The sequence below is a fragment of the Scyliorhinus torazame genome, chromosome 11, assembly GCF_047496885.1.
Source record: "Scyliorhinus torazame isolate Kashiwa2021f chromosome 11, sScyTor2.1, whole genome shotgun sequence".
Lineage (NCBI taxonomy): Eukaryota > Metazoa > Chordata > Chondrichthyes > Carcharhiniformes > Scyliorhinidae > Scyliorhinus > Scyliorhinus torazame.
The window spans coordinates 139,293,416-139,313,467 of NC_092717.1; the positions used below are offsets into that span (position 1 = coordinate 139,293,416).

Here is a 20,052-nt window from a genome sequence, read left to right on the forward strand (position 1 = left end):
TTTTTTAAACAGGGGGTGAATGTGGTAAACACCACTGGTCACACACTACATGTATTACGGTACTGCCACTGTATTACAGTTAACACAGTAAATCCCAGCCTGTTGGCTCCTCCCAGCAGGCGATGTATAAAAGTGTATGCTCTCCTGCGCTGCTTCCGTTCTGGTTCCAGCTGCAGGAGGCTCAACATCTAGTGCAATAAAGCCTCAATAGTTTCACCATTTTCGTCTCGTGGTCATTGATGGTACATCATGCATTCACTGACCTAGATCACTTGTGCAAGGTCACAGAATTTTTTGCAGTTCTGCATTGATGACAAGGATGCTTGACTCCAGGCTTTGACCCCCCATAGCTATCTGCTTCCTGCCTTTTGATATTGTGTCTGGATCGCCTCAGCCCCAGTGATTTTCGGACATTTCGCCTACTCACTACCTCTTCAACCAATGCCTCCAATGTATCTGACAAACTCTCTCCAATGTTATGCCATTCCTCACTGTTTCCAAGACCAGATTCACTTCCTGTTGCAGCCACAATCCACCCCCACCTCTACCCCCAACTTTAAGGGGGTCAGTGAGCTTTAAATAGTGAAGGATAGCTTTAATTGGTGCCACCAAATGACAATTTTAGGCCCCCTGCATTGGCTGCACCCAAAAATTATTCAAATATGCAGGCAGCATCAGGTTTGCTTTGTATAATGGTACATTATGAACAAATGGGAGTATCCATGTGGAAATTCACCACCAGCCCCTGCCCCCTCCCAACTCATGTAGAATGCAAAATCTCCACAGTTGCAAATTGCATCTTTGTAAAGAAAATGGAGAAACCTCAATGCACTTGGCTTGTATTTTAGATTACTTGTACACACATACATATTTGAGTGCAGAATAGTCTATGTCAGCACATGCTAAAAAGCAGAAGTATCTTTTAATGTTATTGTTTAAAACACACATGTCAGGGAAATGCTTCACTTTGTTGTGTGTATATTTCATTTATTCAGCTCATTTGTTTTGAATACACAGACCAAGGTGAGAGATGTCAGTGATGGGAAATGTAATCTTTTTCACTTTTGGCATTCAGAAGGGACATCAAAAATTACCCGACTGAAGTATAGCACTGCAGAGTAAACATTCCCTTTACAATCTCCTAACAAAATTCTTTAACTACAACTACCAGAACCTATTTCTCACGAGTGTGAATTTTTATATCTTCCGTAGCAGCCATATTTATGACCCAACCCTCACCAAATGGCGGCCTGTTGAATCGAGTGAAACACGTTAAATACACGTATTGGGTGGGATACTCAGTTTCTGAGACCAAGGGCTGGGTTCTCCAATCACCGACGCCAAAATCGCGTTCAACGATTGGCCGGAGAATCCATTTTTACGCCGGAATCGGGTGCGGTGCCGTTTTCTGATGCTCCGTCCCTTCAAAAATGGTGTACTCGAGTACACTGCACGCCGCACGCCGTCAGGAAGGTCTCAGGACGTCACCTGAGGCCCTCCTCTGATGCTCCGCCCCCAATGGGCCGAGTCCCCGACGGCGTGGGGCGCGTGTCCTCTCACCTTTCAGGGACCTCGCATGGTGGCGGCTGTGGACTGTGTCCAGCACTGCCACAGTTGGAGGGGGGGAGCCGTTCCATTGGCAGAGGGAGATTCGGCGGAGTCTGAGGGGACAAGTGGGGGTGGTCCGGGGGTGGCGAGAGGGATTACAAGGTGGCAGGACAGGTCCGCGCACGGGCGGCGCCATGTTGCACGGCACGGCCGCCACTGGCCGCCACCGTGCTCATGCGCAGCCATGGACCCGTGGCATGGCAGCTAGCCCCCCACCAGGCGGAGCATCGGTGCAGGGGCGCTGCTGACCTTTTGGTCGTATGACCAGACCATTCCTGCGGACAGAGCCGCAGAATCGGAGAATCCAGCCCTAAGTGTTGACGCCAACAGAAAATCCGTGGACCTTCACAACAGAAATATCGGCGCTGCACCTGCACCAATTCTGCCACTATTAAGGGGCTAGCACCTGTGCCATGTGGAACACAATCGATTTGAATGAAAAACGGTGCAGGATTCACCAGGTCCGTGATTGACACACAGGAGGCTGACAAGCTGCATCCGCACATACACATTACACACCTTACACACACTCATCCCAGCCAACAAGATGGCACTGGTTGTGCTGGAGCAAGCCCATACAGCTGGGGCCAGAGGGCACACAGAGGGGTGCTCTGGGGGGAACACCTATACGACCCGTGGCACCAGGTTCAAAGTGGGCTGTTAGCGGTGTGCGCAGCTGCATGGCTGCCTTGCCGGCTGCAGCAATGGTATCCCCTGCCGCCGACCCCACAGCCCACCTCCTGGTCACCTCCCGCTACTCCCGCTAGACCTGGCAGAAGCCCCCCAGCCAGTGGCACACATGTCAGCACACCACGGCCATGTTGGACACCTTCCGTACCCCTCTCTCCCTCAGCAGCCGCCATGCTGGTTTCACGATTTTTAAAAGCACAAATGAACCACCCCATCAGGAACTCGGGCCATCGAGGCGGAGAATCACGGAGGCCCTGGATAGTACTGCGTCGGGCCCGCTAATGATATGCAAACGTTGTCTACTGTATGTGCAGAATGAAACGCATTGAAGACGTTTTTGAGGTGACGGAGAATCACGATTTGGCATCAAATCAGCGGCTGCCACGATTTTGGCATCGGAAGCTATTCTCCACCCAATCGCATTTCCCGATTTCAGCGTCAGTTAATGGAGAACCCACCCATTATTTCCCAAAACCTGTAGGGATAAAGCTTCCTCTGAAACTCAAAGTACCTGCATTGAGTGAATTTTCTAGATCATGTATCGACCCACATGGTGATGCTGCAAGGTTCAAATGAAACTTGGATAAGCACAGGTTATACATGTTAAAAATCACATTATCTACCAGCCCAAGAGGTCAGACCCGTTGTAGATGGAGTGTAAGCATGACTCAGTGAGGTGGGAAATTTAGCGCTAGTTTACAGACTTATGTCCAGTGGGATCCATTTGACACAGCCCAACTGTAGACTTCAAGGGGCGCGATTCTCCGAAATGGAGACAGAGTGTTTGCGCTGTCGTGAACGCCGTCGCGTTTCACGGCAGCACGAAACGGGCGCGGGGATTATCGATTCTGGCCCTCACAGGGGGCCAGCACGGCGCTGGAGCGGTTCATGCCGCTCCAGCCTCCCTTCCCGGGGCCAAATGGGCACCGCGCCAACCTGCGCATGCGCGGGGGACTTCCTCAGCGCACCAGCCCCGCGCAACATGGCGTAGGGGTTCAGGAGCCGGCCACGTAATAAAGTAGGGCCAGGGCTGGAGAGGCCAGTCCGCCGATCGGTGGGTCCCGATCACGGGCAAGTCCCCATCGGACGCCCCCCCCGGTGAAGGAGCGCTTTTCCCCGGCCAACAGGCCACCCCCAATCCTTCGCGCAGAGTTCCCGCCGGCAGCAACCAGGTGTGGATGGCATCGGCGGGACTCAGCTTTTTCCGCACGGCCGCGCGGCCCATTTGGGCCAGAGAATCGGCGGCCCCGACGCGTACAGCGGCCCGCGACCGGCGCCGCACCAAACGCGCCGGCGCAAATGGCGCCGATTTTCCGCACCTCGGAGAATCGCGCGGGGCGGCGTGGCGCGGTTGCGGCGATTCTCCGGATCAGCGCGGGGCACAGAGAATCGTGCCCAAGATAGGGAATGAGATTTTTGTCTTATCTGGCTGCTTTAGGAAAATGTTTATTTAATTGCATGTACAGGGCAGCACGGTAGCATGGTGGTTAGCACTATGGCTTCACAGCGTCAGGGTCCCAGATTTGATTCCCGGCTTGGGTCACTGTATGTGCGGAGTAAGCACGTTCTCCCAGTGTCTGCGTGGGTTTCCCCCGGGTGCTCCGGTTTCCTCCCACAAGTCCCGAAAGACGCGCTGTTAGGTCATTTGGACATTCTGAATTCTCCCTCTGTGTATCCGAACAGGCGCCTGAATGTGACAACTCGGGGATTTTCACAGTAACCTCACTGCAGTGTTAATGTAAGCCAACTTGTGATAATAAAGGTTATTATATTATTATAGTAAACAATGATCACCAATACGTTTGTGTCTGCCTTATCTCTCCCACACCCCACCACCCTTTCCCTGTTCACACACATACTTCGAAACAAGGGGCAAGATTTTTCCCCTATCAGGACACAAATATCATAATCAAGTGGGGGACAGAAGCCTAGGCACTACAGGAACAGTCAACAAGGTTTGATTCCTCCCAAATTGGCCAATCAGAGGACATGGCTTGCCATCCAATTAAGGTGGCCCGTCAGCACTGAAGAAGTAGCTTGCTATCTTTTCAGGGAAGTGATGGAAAGGGCATTCCAAGATGGAGGCATCCACTCACTAACTTTGTTAACTTTAAATTGAAAAATGGCCTCAACAACCAGGCTACTAAAATCCCTCCACAGCGTGGTTTGTAGTGGTCTGAAGCCATTCAGATACGCGTTCATCCTCCTCCAGCACGTCGCCCCTCTGCTACGCGATGTTGTGGAGGATGGAGCAGGCCACCACGATATGGGAGATCCTCCTAGAGCTATACTGGAGGGTCATCTGACACCTGAATTGCATCTTCAGGATGCTGAAGGCACCGCTCGATCACGCCCCAGGTCGTGGCATGAGTGTCGTTATAGCAGGTCTCTGCGATAGACATCAGCCACGACCGCAGTGGATAACCCCTGGCATCTAGGAGCCAACCCTCATACTGGGGTGCACCTCGAAGGTGTCAGGAACCATCGAGTGTGCCAGGATGAAGACGTTGCGCATACTGCCCGGGTATCAGGCACAGACGTGCATGATGAGCATCTCATGCTCACACACCAGCTGCATGTTCATCGAGTGGAACACCTTTTAGTTTGTGAAGACCAGCTTGTCATGGGCCAGTGTTCGTAGGGTGACATGCATGGAAGGAGAACTGCATGAGTCGTCATGTGTACTGGCAACACCTGTCAATTGAGGACCTGCCGGACCGGACATACCACAGCAGACTCCGGCTGAGCAGGGGGACAGTACAGCATATCTGCTGGATTATGGCGCACCTGGACGCACGGGGGTATGGAGGAGGATACCCGCTCATGATGGCCGTCAAGGTGACGGACGCCCTGAACTTTTATGCCACGGGGTCCTGCCAGGCGCCAAGTGGGGACCTGTCTGGGAACTCGCAGACTTCAGTGCACAGGTGCATCCGTGCCGCTACGTCGGCCCTGTATGCCCAGTCAGCACAATATATCAAATTAAATGTGGACCGAGCCCATCAGGATGTCTGGGCAGCGGGGTTCGCCTTCATCGTCAGGATTCCTCAGTTCCATAAGGTGATCGACGGGATGCATGTCGCCCTCCGAGCACCGGCCCATGACAAGTCGGTCTTCACAAACCGAAAGGGGTTCCACTTGATGAACGTGCAGCTAGTGTGTGAGCATGAGCTGCACATCATGCACGTCTGTGCCCAAAACCTGGCCAGGGCCCCATGGCATAAGCGTTCAGGGCGACCGTCACCTTGACGGCTATCTGGAGCGGGTGTCCTCCTTCCACCTCCTCCTCGGCCTGTTGGGTGGCCGGCTCTCCATCCTCAACGGCTGCCTCTTGTTCCTCTGGAGCAGGCTCCACCCCTGTTCCTTCCCCCGAACAGCTCCTGCTCATACAGCCTCAATGAATCCCTCAGGGTTGCGGGGGCCAGGATGGTGGGGCGGGGGTTTGGAGTGCGGAGGTGTTGGAGTGGGGACACCCATATGGTCGGCGTCATTCTGCGCAAACAAGGCCACGGTGGGTGGTCAGTGGGGTGCATAGTAAGATGGCTGCCTTGTAGGCCACAGCAATGGCGGTCTGTGCCTGGACGCCCTGGTTCGGGGGAGGGAGGGAGCACCCCAACCACACAACCCATCCCCTGGTCACGCCTGTCACACCACGTTGCTCCCCCCCCCCCCCCTCCACCCGGTCCTGGCAGACCACCATCCTCCCCCCCCCCCCCTTCCCAGGCAGCCCTGCCAGTGGCAGGACTGGCAGCCCATGGTCACGCATCAGGGAACATGTCCTACCTCCTGTCTCTCCCTCATCAGCCACGGCGCCTGTTTCCCAATTTTTAAAACCACAAGTGAAACACGCCGTCGGTAATTCCTCCTTCCGGAGGCGGACCATTGCGGATGCCCCGGAGAAGGTCAGGTCCGCCAATGATACGGCAATGGCATTTAATGTGCGTGAGGACTAGAATGCATTGACGCCACTGTCGAGGCACCAGAGCATGGCATTCTGTCGGGCACCCAGCAGCGGTCACGATTGTCGCCTCACATGCGATTCTCCGCCCAATCGCGTTTCCTCATTCCAACATCAGCGACGAAGAATCTCGCCCATTATGTTCCCTCCCAGTTATCAAGAAGAGACATACAATCTCATAATCAGTTGGTAAGTGACATTGACAATAATTAAAGTCGTATGATGAATCATTAAGTCGGCAATTTTCATACTCATTGTTTTAAATCAGTACCTTTGCACTTTAATCTCAGCGATGAACTGCTTACCCCATATGAATCATTGGTCCTTCTGGTCCACAGAAGAGCCCGGAGGCTACAGCTAAAACACAAGACACTAAGGTCCCAATCAGGGTTTTTATGTGAAAGATACCATGGACTGAGGCACCATTCAAAAATCCAATCACCTCTGGCAGGCCACTTGGCATACCTGACGGGCAGAAAATCTGGAAATGCCAAACAAATAATGTCAGTCTATGAATTATACAGGAATCCTTCATTGTTGCACAACTGTGATTTTATCCAAGTTTTTATTGTGGTTAATAAAACCTTTCTGGGGCAGCACAGTATCAGAATACAAAATAATGCTGGCTAAATTATTATACTATCCTTTATGCACTGTAACATACTCCAGGACCTTTTTTAATCCTTGCAGTAGTCATGTTTTAAATGATACACTAAAAATTTACAATAAACCTAACCCTAATCAAGTAGACAGGCAGACCGTCCGGGTGCGGCGATGACCAGCTGAGTCGCACGTTTCGGCAGCTCCCTGTGAAACGGACTTTTGGGCTCTTGATAGGAGCCCCAACGGCAATTTTGACGGCTAAAAACACTGTGCGGTAAACCAGAAGGGAATCCCCCCTGGATACGGATGGAAAAAGGAGGAGAGAGTGGCCAGATTGCAGTGGATCCTTTAGAACAGCGGCAAGGAAGGCAAGCAAAAACCAAGATGGCGTCGGAAGGTGGCAGTTTAACATGGGGCCCTGAACAACAAGAGTTCTTGAAATGCTGTGTGGAAGAGATCAAAAAGGAAATGAAGAAAGAGCTGTTGGCCCCGATACTACAGGCGATCGAAGGGCTAAAGGAGGAACAAAAGACCAAGGAGCGGGAGCTTCGGGTCGTGAAGGCAAAGGCAGCCGAGAATGAGGACGACATACAGGGCCTGGTGGTGAAGACGGAGACGCAGGAGGCACATCAGAAACGATGTGTGGAAAGGTTGGAGGCACTGGAAAACAACGCAAGGAGGAACAACCTGAGGATTCTTGGTCTTCCTGAAGGTGTGGAGGGAGCGGACGTCGGGGCATATGTGAGCACGATGCTGCACTCGTTAATGGGAGCGGAGGCCCCGGCGGGTCCGTTGGAGGTGGAGGGAGCATACCGAGTGATGGCGTGAGGACCGAGAGCAGGAGAAATTCCCAGAGCCATAGTGGTGAGATTCCTCCGTTTTAAGGATAGAGAAATGGTCCTTAGATGGGCGAAGAAAACTCGGAGCAGTAAATGGGAGAACGCGGTGATCCGCGTTTATCAAGACTGGAGTGCGGAGGTGGCGAGAAAGAGGGCGAGCTTTAATCGGGCCAAGGCGGTGCTTCATAAAAAGAAGATAAAATTTGGAATGCTGTGGGTCACATATCGAGGGAGGCACCACTACTTTGAGACGGCGGATGAAGCATGGACTTTTATTGTGGAAGAAAAACTGGAATGAGCGGGTTATTAAAAAGAACGTTCGAACAAAGTGGCGGGGCGAATGTGGGGGGCAAAGAGGGGTTTTATGTACTAATCCTGCGATGTGGTAACTTTTCTCTCTCCCACAGGTGGTGATGGGGGGAGGAGGGGAGGTGGAGGAGATGGGGCGTTGGCCATTGGGGGCGGGGCCAAGGGAGAAGCGCGGGCTTGGTTCCCGCGCTATGATAATCATGGCGGGAATAGAGAAGCAGGAAGGAGGGGGCGTCGCACTGTGCGAGCCGAGGTCACGGGGGGAAGCCGAGGTCAGCCAGAGTTTGCTGACTTCTGGGAGCAACATGGGGGGAGTAATTACGCTAGCGGGTGATCTAGCGGGGGGGGGTGGGAGGGGGGAATTACTGGGTTGCTGCTGCTGGGGAGAGGGGGGAGCTGGTATGGGAGAGGATGGGCGGGGGGGCACCGCCTGGGGGAGATACAGCTGCGTGGGAACCGGGTGAGGAGCTGGAAAAAGGTGATGGCTAATCGACAAGGGGGGGGGTAGGAAGCCCCCCAACTCGGCTGATCACGTGGAACGTGAGAGGGCTGAACGGGCCGATAAAGAGGGCACGGGTACTCGCACACCTTAAGAAACTTAAGGCAGATGTGGTTATGTTACAGGAAACGCACCTGAAACTGATAGACCAGGTTAGGCTACGCAAAGGATGGGTGGGGCAGGTGTTCCATTCGGGGCAAGATGCGAAAAACAGGGGGGTGGCTATATTAGTGGGGAAGCGGGTAATGTTCGAGGCAAAGACTATAGTGGCGGATAACGGGGGCAGATACGTGTTGGTGAGTGGCAAACTACAGGGGGAGACAGTGGTTTTGGTAAACGTATATGCCCCGAACTGGGATGATGCCAATTTTATGAGGCGGATGCTAGGACGCATTCCGGACCTAGAGATGGGAAAGCTGATAATGGGGGGAGATTTTAATATGGTGTTGGAACCAGGGCTGGATAGGTCGAAGTCCAGGACTGGAAGGAGGCCGGCAGCAGCCAAGGTACTTAAAGATTTTATGGAGCAGATGGGAGGTGTAGACCCGTGGAGATTTAGCAGACCGAGGAGTAAGGAGTTCTCGTTTTTCTCCTATGTCCATAAAGTCTACTCGCGAATAGACTTTTTTGTGCTGGGTAGGGCATTGATCCCGAAGGTGAGGGGAATGGAGTATACGGCTATAGCCATTTCGGATCACGCTCCACACTGGGTGGACTTGGAGATAGGGGAGGAAACAGGGGGGCGCCCACCCTGGAGAATGGACATGGGACTAATGGCAGAAGAGGGGGTGTGTCTAAGGGTGAGGAGGTGCATTGAAAAGTACTTGGAACTCAATGATAATGGGGAGGTCCAGGTGGGAGTGGTCTGGGAGGCGTTGAAGGCGGTGGTTAGAGGGGAGCTGATATCAATAAGGGCACATAAAGGGAAGCAGGAGAGTAAGGAACGGGAGCGGTTGCTGCAAGAACTTTTGAGGGTGGACAGACAATATGCGGAAGCACCGGAGGAGGGACTGTACAGGGAAAGGCAAAGGCTACATGTAGAATTTGACTTGCTGACTACAGGCACTGCAGAGGCACAATGGAGGAAGGCACAGGGTGTACAGTACGAATATGGGGAGAAGGCGAGCAGGTTGCTGGCACACCAATTGAGGAAAAGGGGAGCAGCGAGGGAAATAGGGGGAGTGAGGGATGAGGAAGGAGAGATGGAGTGGGGAGCGGAGAGAGTGAATGGAGTGTTCAAGACATTTTATAAAAAATTATATGAAGCTCAACCCCCGGATGGGAGGGAGAGAATGATGGGCTTCTTGGGTCAGCTGGAATTTCCCAAGGTGGAAGAGCAGGAAAGGGTGGGACTGGGAGCACAGATCGAGGTAGAAGAAGTGGTGAAAGGAATTAGGAGCATGCAGGCGGGAAAGGCCCCGGGACCGGATGGATTCCCAGTCGAATTCTATAGAAAATATGTGGACTTGCTCGCCCCGGTACTGACGAGGACCTTTAATGAGGCAAAAGAAAGGGGACAACTGCCCCCGACTATGTCTGAAGCAACGATATCGCTTCTCTTAAAGAAGGAAAAGGACCCGCTACAATGCGGGTCCTATAGACCTATTTCCCTCCTAAATGTAGGTGCCAAGGTCCTGGCCAAGGTAATGGCAATGAGAATAGAGGAATGTGTCCCGGGGGTGGTCCACGAGGACCAAACTGGGTTTGTGAAGGGGAGACAGCTGAACACGAATATACGGAGGTTGTTAGGGGTAATGATGATGGCCCCACCAGAGGGAGAAACGGAGATAGTAGTGGCGATGGATGCCGAGAAAGCATTTGATAGAGTGGAGTGGGATTATTTGTGGGAGGTGTTGAGGAGATTTGGTTTTGGAGAGGGGTATGTTAGATGGGTGCAGCTGTTGTATAGGGCCCCAGTGGCGAGCGTGGTCACGAATGGACGGGGATCTGCATATTTTCGGCTCCATAGAGGGACAAGGCAGGGATGCCCTCTGTCCCCATTATTGTTTGCACTGGCGATTGAGCCCCTGGCGATAGCATTGAGGGGTTCCAAGAAGTGGAGGGGAGTACTTAGGGGAGGAGAAGAGCACCGGGTATCTTTGTATGCGGACGATTTGCTACTATACGTGGCGGACCCGGCGGAGGGGATGCCAGAAATAATGCGGATACTTGGGGAGTTTGGGGATTTTTCAGGGTATAAATTGAACATGGGGAAAAGTGAGTTGTTTGTGGTGCATCCAGGGGAGCAGAGTAGTGAAATAGAGGACCTACCGTTGAGGAAGGTAACAAGGGACTTTCGTTACCTGGGGATCCAGATAGCTAAGAATTGGGGCACATTGCATAGGTTAAATTTAACGCAGTTGGTGGAACAGATGGAGGAGGATTTCAAGAGATGGGATATGGTATCCCTGTCAATGGCAGGGAGGGTGCAGGCGGTTAAGATGGTGGTCCTCCCGAGATTCCTCTTTGTGTTTTAGTGCCTCCCGGTGGTGATCACGAAGGCTTTTTTTAAAAGGATTGAAAAGAGCATCATGGGTTTTGTGTGGGCCGGGAAGACCCCGAGAGTGAGGAAGGGATTCTTACAGCGTAGCAGGGATAGGGGGGGGCTGGCACTACCGAGCCTAAGTGAGTATTATTGGGCCGCTAATATTTCAATGGTGAGTAAGTGGATGGGAGAGGAGGAGGGAGCGGCGTGGAAGAGATTAGAGAGGGCGTCCTGTAGGGGGACTAGCCTACAGGCTATGGTGACAGCCCCATTGCCGTTCTCACCGAGGAACTACACCACAAGCCCGGTGGTGGTGGCTACACTGAAGATTTGGGGTCAGTGGAGACGGCATAGGGGAAAGACTGGAGCCTTGGGGGGGTCCCCGATAAGAAACAACCATAGGTTTGCCCCGGGGGGAATGGATGGGGGATATGGAATGTGGCAAAGAGCAGGAATAACGCAACTGAAAGATCTGTTTGTGGATGGGATGTTCGCGAGTCTGGGAGCGCTGACCGAGAAATATGGGTTGCCTCAAGGGAATGCATTCAGGTATATGCAACTGAGGGCTTTTGCGAGGCAACAGGTGAGGGAATTCCCGCAGCTCCCGACACAAGAGGTGCAGGACAGAGTGATCTCAAAGACATGGGTGGGGGATGGTAAGGTGTCAGATATATATAGGGAAATGAGGGACGAAGGGGAGACTATGGTAGATGAACTAAAAGGGAAATGGGAAGAAGAGCTGGGGGAGGAGATCGAGGAGGGGCTGTGGGCAGATGCCCTAAGCAGGGTAAACTCGTCGTCCTCGTGTGCCAGGCTAAGCCTGATTCAGTTTAAGGTATTACACAGGGCACATATGACTGGAGCACGGCTCAGTAAATTTTTTGGGGTGGAGGATAGGTGTGCGAGGTGCTCGAGAAGCCCAGCGAATCATACCCATATGTTTTGGTCATGCCCGGCACTACAGGGGTTTTGGATGGGGGTGACAAAGGTGCTTTCAAAAGTAGTAGGAGTCCGGGTCGAACCAAGCTGGGGGTTGGCTATATTTGGGGTTGCACAAGAGCCGGGAGTGCAGGAGGCGAGAGAGGCCGATGTTTTGGCCTTTGCGTCCCTAGTAGCCCGGCGCAGGATATTGCTAATGTGGAAAGAAGCCAAGCCCCCGGGGGTGGAGACCTGGATAAATGACATGGCGGGGTTTATAAAGCTAGAGCGGATTAAGTTCATCCTAAGGGGGTCGGCTCAAGGGTTCACCAGGCAGTGGCAGCCGTTCGTCGAATACCTCGCAGAAAGATAGACGGAATGGGAAAAAGAAGGCAGCAGCAGCAGCCCAGGGTCGGGGGGGGGGGGGGGGGGGGGGGGTGGTGGAGGGGTGGCGGGGGGGGGGGGGGGGGGGAGAGGAACCAGAAGGACTCTCAGGGTTGTTAATATATACTGTATAGTATGTATAGGTCGTTGCTACAGATAATTATATATTGGACTGTTAAATTATATTTTTGGAGAGTGTTACTTGTGACAAGGCAGTTGCCAATTAGGGCTAGTTTTCATTTTTGTTATTTACTATTTATTCATTTTTTGTTTATAAAATAGGTCATTGTTATTTGTGTTGTTATAATATTGTGTAAAGGATGCACAATGTACTGTGTTGGTTGACCAAAAATTTTCAATAAAATATTTAATTAAAAAAAAGGTAGACAGGCAGACCTTGAGGTCAACAGGGAGGCGCTTATTGAGTTTGACAGCAGCACATACATAAAGCCCAGTTACGCATTACCAGGTCCTTACTTCTTTCTGTCGGCTACTACAGAGGCCGGCCTATTATACAACTGCTGGTTAATTCCCAATCCAATCAGGACAAAAGAACAATCATCCCCAGCTGGGTGAACCTCATGCAAGTCACATGCAGGTTATTACAGTCATGGATCAATTTTTCTAACTTTAATAAAGGCAAAGTAACTTGATGGGTATAAGACCATAGGAAAATTATTTGATTATTTGAGCACTTTCCTCAGTGCAATGCATTATGCAGACCAGTTCTTCCCCTCACCTCACTGCTGGTCCACCCACAATATTTCCCCACCCCCTTCTTCTAACGAGCCGTAACAAGAGTTAAATTTAATAGAATTATCGGTCCCCAACGCACCGTTTGATCTATTATCATGTAATACAACAGCTGTTTAGCACAGGGCTAAATCGCTGGCTTTGAAAGCAGACCAAAGCAGGCCAGCAGCACGGTTCAATTCCCGTAACAGCCTCCCCGAACAGGCGCCGGAATGTGGCGACTAGGGGCTTTTCACAGTAACTTCATTGAAGCCTACTTGTGACAATAAGCGATTTTCATTTAATTTCATATGCAGCTTGCTCATGTTTCATAATTGCATGGATCAAATTGTTAAAGAGCTTTTGTGGCTGTTGTGAAAGAATTGCATCCCTGAATTCCTTACCAGCACCGCTCCAGATGAGAGTGTGACCATCACCAATCCAATTCCAACTAGCCAGGTCCAAGTGAGGAGAAACTGGCTATTCTATGGAGTAGAGAAAAAGCACAAATTTTCAAGATATCATCTCAGACATCAGTAATTGATTTTTTAAGAAAATGATCTTGTGGAACAAGCAGGCACAGCCACAGGAGCTTCAAGTCAATACACCATCAGGAACACAGGTTTGCTGACCACTCTGTACAGTAGTTAGGCTATGCTAGTTCAATGTGACATTTAGCAAAGGTCAGCAAGGGAGAATTACAGGAAGAGACATCCCAGTCACTACACATCTGAACATTAATTAGCAGTCGCCCAATTATTTCCCCTTGACTAGAAATGGAGCATGACATGAGATGACTACAGATACAAACACATCCCATACATAGCAAAACAAAATGTGGTGCGGAATTCGCCATATTCTCCCATCCTGGGACTACGTCTCAAGGCGGGGTGAGAACGTGGGGTGTTTCCCACTGCAGAAGCCAGCAGAAAAGCATTCCAATCATCTGGCCCCAACATCATTAATTATGCAACTGAGGGTTTACACCATATTCCATGGCATGCTAGTCTGATGGCACGTGGTCTGCGTCGTATCCGGGCACCATATTTAAATTGTGCCTACCATCACTGTTCTATTATCAAGGAAAGAAGGTGGACCTCCAGAAAATGAAGATGATCCAACAGAAAACTAAGATGGAACGTCAGAAAATGAAGATGGACTTTCAGAAAATGAAGATGATCCTACAGAAAATGAAGATGGATTTTCAGAAAATGGAGATGATCCTACAAAAAATGAAGATGGATTTTCAGAAAATGAAGATGGAATTTCAGAAAATTAAGATGGACTTTCAGAAAATGAATATGGTCCTACAGAAAATGAAGATGATCCTACAAAAAATGAAGATGATCCTACAAAAAATGAAGATGGACTTTCAGAAAATGAAGATGATCCTACAGAAAATGAAGATGATCCTACAGGAAATTAAGATGATCCTACAGAAAATTAAGATGATCCTACAAAAAATGAAGCTGATCCTACAGAAAATTAAGATGATCCTACAGGAAATTAAGATGATCCTACAGAAAATTAAGATGATCCTACAGGAAATTAAGATTATCCTACAGAAAATTAAGATGATCCTACAGGAAATTAAGATGATCCTACAGAAAATTAAGATGATCCTACAGAAAATTAAGATGAACCTACAGAAAATTAAGATGATCCTACAGGAAATTAAGATGATCCTACAGAAAATTAAGATGATCCTACAGGAAATTAAGATGATCCTACAAAAAATGAAGATGATCCTACAGAAAATGAAGATGATCCTACAGAAAATTAAGATGATCCTACAGGAAATTAAGATGATCCTACAGAAAATTAAGATGGATTTTCAGAAAATTAAGATGGACTTCCAGAAAATGAAGATGATCCTACAGAAAATGAAGATGATCCTACAAAAAATGAAGATGATCCTACAGAAAATTAAGATGGATTTCAGAAAATGAAGATGGACTTTCAGAAAATGAAGATGATCCTACAGAAAATGAAGACGATCCTACAGGAAACTAAGATGATCCTACATAAAATTAAGATGATCCTACAGGAAATTAAGATGGTCCTACAGAAAATTAAGATGGATTTTCAGAAAATTAAAATGGACTTCCAGAAAATGAAGATGGATCTCCAGAAAATTAAGACGATTCTTCAGAAAATGAAAATGGGCCTCCAGAGAATGAAGGTGATCTTCCATAAAATGAAGATGGACCTTCAGAAAATGAAGATTGGCTTCCAGAAAAAGAAGATGGACCCCCTGGAAATGATGATGGAATTCCTGAGAAAGCAGGTGAGTCTACAGGTACATTCTGAGACTAGGAGATGAAACTCCTCAAGGTCACCGAATCTAGAGGATCCACCTATAGATGCTGCCCTCACCCATGGTGTTCCAGGATTCAGGGTTGCCAGTGTTCTCCATCCATTGTTCACGCCATTTTGTTCCAGATGTGTTTTGCACCGGCATGATTTCTCGCCGGTGTTGCAGGGAATCAGGTGTGGTAGTGTTGGGCCTTCATCTGCATCCTGTTAGCAGGATTGCAAATCAATTTCATGCCAGCCTCCAGCAGGTTTCCCGATCTGCTATGGCAGGCACAGCAAAAGATCCCATGGGAAATACCCACTAGTGTAAAATCGATTTCTGGATCTCCTGCCAACCTCTCTCCCACATGTCTGCCATTGAACCTGCTGGCGGGGAGAATTCCACCCATGGTGTTTTAGGTTAAAAAGGTTTATAAACAGGAAAATTACTTTAACTGGAAAATTAAACAGAGAGGACTTTGTGCATTTTCCAGCTCTACAATTACATCATTTAAGAACTAAAAAAGCAATTTCAATGAGTAGAAATTGGGAAGAAATTCTAAAGCATGTTCATGCATACCAACTGTTTCGTTGCTATTCCTTACCTGCATATAATGTAGAATAAGCTTCCATTTCAACTTGATAAGAGTGTCAATCGCCTGATGTACAAAAAATCCCAGGATCCCAACTGCTATTCCAATGAGTCCCATCATAAACCAATAGTCCCAGTCTAACCTGGAAGAGAGTACGCAGCATTAGTGCCCCTCCTATTAACTCAAAAAGAATATTCGGACGTTAGAGCAAAAAGTCCCTCGAAACTGTTTCAATATTCAATTAAATCATTGTTGATGTACCTCTCGGCTCCATCCACCCACCTTGGCTCTATGTCTCTTAATATTCCTATCGAGCAAAGATTTTTTTTTTTTAATGTTTTTTATTGGGTTTTTGAACGTAGTATATTTACAGTTATGTACACAGAATGAAATCTAAAAACAACTGGTAGGGCATTGTACACCAGCTCAAAAACAGCAACTCTGTACCATTAGCAATATTACGTTTAACAAATAAGTAGACACATGTTTGTGGGGTGGGGGGAAACTGGGGAGGTATACTTCTCCCGCGGATGGAAATGGCTAGCACGAGGGGACATAGCCTTAAACTGAGGGGTAATAGATATAGGACAGAGGTCAGAGGTAGGTTCTTTACGCAAGGAGTGGTGAGGCCGTGGAATGCCCTACCTGCTACAGTAGTGAACTCGCCAACATTGAGGGCATTTAAAAGTTTATTGGATAAGCATATGGATGATAATGGCATAGTGTAGGTTAGATGGCTTTTGTTTTTTGACTTCCCATGTCGGTGCAACATTGTGGGCCGAAGGGCCTGTACTGCGCTGTATCGTTCTATGTTCTATGTTCTATGTACATTTGGGTGCCGGAGAAACAATTACATTAGTTATGTCCAATACAGAGAGGGCAATACGAGAATGGATCTGGTGTTGGTGTTGTTACTTGCTTCTCCCGTTTTCGATGCCGTTGTTGTTGCGCTTTCACCTTGCTTCGGCCGTTCGTCCCGTCTTTCTCCCGTATTTTCTTGCTCTCTGTTAACTGTATTTGCCGAGCTTGTTGTCATTTCCTGTGGTCTCCTTCCAGCTTTCATTACCTTCTCACTCTTCCCCCACTCCCCTTCTGCCCCCCCCCTCCCCCCGTCTCCTGTGGTTCACCTTTCTTTTCTCTTAGGTTTAGCTGTTCCCCAACCCCCCACCCCTATCCCGGGTCTTTCCCTCCATCTCACGCCTTGGTTACTTTCGCCTAATTATTGGCAACTTGGCTATTCTTAGCCTCGTTCATTGGCCACAAACAGGTCCGGGAACAGTTGGGTGAATGGATCTCACGTTCTGTGGAAGCCGTCGTCCGACCCTCGGATGGCGAATTTGATTTTCTCCATTTGGAGAGATTCTGAGAGGTCGGACAGCCAGTCTGCAGCTTTGGGTGGTGCTCCTGACCGCCAGCCGAACAGGATTCTACGTCGGGCAATCAGGGAGGCAAAGGCAAGGGCGTCCGCATTCCTCCCCAGGAATAGATCTGGATGGTCTGATACCATGAAGACTGCCACTTTCGGGCATGGCTCCACCCTCATCCCCACCACTTTGGACATTGTCTCAAAGAAGGCAGTCCAGTAGCCATCAAGTCTGGGGCAAGACCAGAACATGTGGGCATGGGTGGCCAGGCCTCCTTGGCACCGCTCACATCTGTCCTCCACCCCCAGGAAGAACCTACTCATTCGAGTTCTGGTTAAGTGGGCTCTACGTACCACTTTTAGTTGCATCAGGTTGAGCCTTGCGCACGTGGAGGTGGAGTTGACCCTATGCAGTGCTTCGCTCCAGAGTCCCCACCCTATTTCAATCCCCAGGTCTTTCTCCCATTTCTTTCTTGTTGCGTCAAGTACGGTGTTGGCCCGTTCCACCAGTCGTTCATACATGTCACTACAGTGTCCTTTATCTAGGATGTTTTCGTCCAGTAACTCTTCCAGTAATGTCTGTCATGGCGGTTGTGGGTATGTCCTTGTCTCCTTTCGTAGGAAGTTTTTGAGTTGCTGGTACCTTAGCTCGTTCCCCCTGGCTAGCTGGAATTTCTCTGTCAGTTCGCCCAGTGTTGCGATCCTGACATCTGTATTTAGGTCCCTGACTGTCAGTGTCCCTCCGTCCTGTCCCCACTTTTTAAAGGTGGCGTCAGTCAGTGCTGGTGTGAACCTATGGTTTTTGCAGATGGGGGCTTTGTCTGACATTTTGGTCAGCCCAAATTGCTGCCATAGTTGGTTCCAGGACTCGAGGGTGGCTAGCACCACTGGGCTGCTGGAGTGTTTTTTGGGTGGGGGTGGGAGTGCCACCGTGGCGAGGGCCCGGAGGGAGGTCCCCATGTGGGAGGCCTCTTCCCCGCACACCCATTCGGCTTCTGGCTCCTTGATCCATCCCCTTAAAGGGATTAAGGGTTATGGTGTTCGGGCCAGAAAGTGGAGCTGAGTCCACAAAAGATCAGCCATGATCTCATTGAATGGTGGAGCAGGCTCGAGGGGCCAGATGGCCTACTCCTGCTCCTAGTTCTTATGTTCTTATTCGCTCGGCTGTCGCTGCCCACTGGTAGAATTGTAGGTTTGGGAGGGCCCCCATATGAACACCATGATTAGTTTGTCTAGTGCTTTGAAAAATGCCTTCGGGATGTCGATCGGGATAGATCTAAGTTGGAAGAGGTATCTGGGCAGCACGTTCATTTTGATCGTCTGGACACTCCCCGCGAGGGAGAGTGGGAGTGTGTTCCATCTTTGCAGGTCCTTTTTGACTTTGGGGGCTGTTGACGCCGGAGTGGTTGGCACTGGATCTCCCACCAGCGTGGGGACTTAGTTCCCAGAAGGGAGAACCCGCTTCTGATGTTCGAGGTTAGCTGTCTACCTTTGACAAAGCCCGTCTGGTCCTCTGCGAACACCTCCGGTATGCAGTCTTCTAGCCATTTGGCGAGGATTTTGGCATCTACGTTCAGCAGTGAGATGGGTCTGTATGACCCACATTCCGTTGGGTCTTTATCTTTCTTAGGTATCAGCGAGATTGAGGCCTGTGCTAATGTAGGTGGCAATGTGCTCCTAGTCAGTACATCTCCCGCAGGTGCGGGGCCAGTGTTGTCGCAAATTTGTTGTCGAAGTCCACCGAGAACCCGTCTGGTCCCAGCGCTTTCCCCGCCTGCATGAAGCTAAAGCTGTCCATGATCTCTCCCAATGCGAGTGGTGCTTCCAGGCCCCGTTTTCTGCCCTCCCCCACGACTGGCATGTCCAGTCCATCAAGTGTCCCACAAGCCCATAGTGTTGGGTGGGGTTACTGGGTTATGGGGATGAGATGGAGGTGTTGACCTTGGGTAGGGTGCTCGTTCCAAGAACCGGTGCAGACTCGATGGGCCGAATGGCCTCCTTCTGCACTGTAAATTCTATGAAATTCTATGAAATCAAGGAACCATTTCATGCCGGACTCCCCTGTTGGGGGCTCTGAGGTGTACAGCCCTTGGTAGATGGCCTCAAAGGTTTTGTTGATCTTTTCTGATTCTGTTTCTAATGTGCCTCTGTTATCCCAGAGAAATTTGTGCAATTTCTCTGGTGGCTGCCTGCTTTCTCAGCTGGTGTGCCAACAGGCGGCTGGCTTTGTCTCCGTGTTCGTATAGGGTCCCATGTGCCTGGCGGAGTTGGTGCACTGCTTTCCTGGTGGAGAGTAGATCAAAGTTCCTTTGTAGCTCTTTCCTCTCCGCCAGGAGCTCTACGGCCGGAGTATTTATGATCTACCTCCAGTATGGAGTCGAACAGCTGCTGCCTAGCCGCCCTTTCCACCCTATCTCTTCACGCTTTGAAAGTGATGATTTCCCCTCTTATTACGGCCTTTACCGCTTCCCAGAACGTGGAGGGTGAGACCTCCCTGATTTGGTTGTTCTCCGTGTACTCTGCTATGGCCTGCGATATCTTTTTGTTGAAGGCCTTGTCTGCTAGTAGGGCAGTGGGGTGTTGGGCCTGCCCGTCTCCAACCTCACGTCCATGTAATATGGAGCGTGGTCGGATATCACAAAGTATTCTGCTTTGACCAGCCCTGGAAGCACCGTTTTCTCCACCACAAAGAAGTCGGTTCTGGTGTATACATTGTGTACTGGGGAGAAGAAGGAGAACTCCTTCTCCCCCGGGTGGGTGAACCTCCAGGGGTCCA

General features: G+C 50.0%; 1 protein-coding gene across 1 annotated transcript in view; it reads right to left on the minus strand.

Annotated features, from left to right (window-relative positions):
* LOC140385547 (chloride channel protein C-like) overlaps positions 1–20,052 on the minus strand; it is a 209,185-nt gene that overhangs the window by 155,423 nt on the left and 33,710 nt on the right. The window contains exons 2-4 of the mRNA XM_072467798.1: positions 15,926–16,055; positions 13,430–13,510; positions 6,562–6,737 (exon numbers count right to left, since the gene is read on the minus strand). Coding sequence (XP_072323899.1) covers positions 6,562–6,737; positions 13,430–13,510; positions 15,926–16,055 — 387 coding nt within the window. The remainder of the gene's footprint in view (positions 1–6,561; positions 6,738–13,429; positions 13,511–15,925; positions 16,056–20,052) is intronic.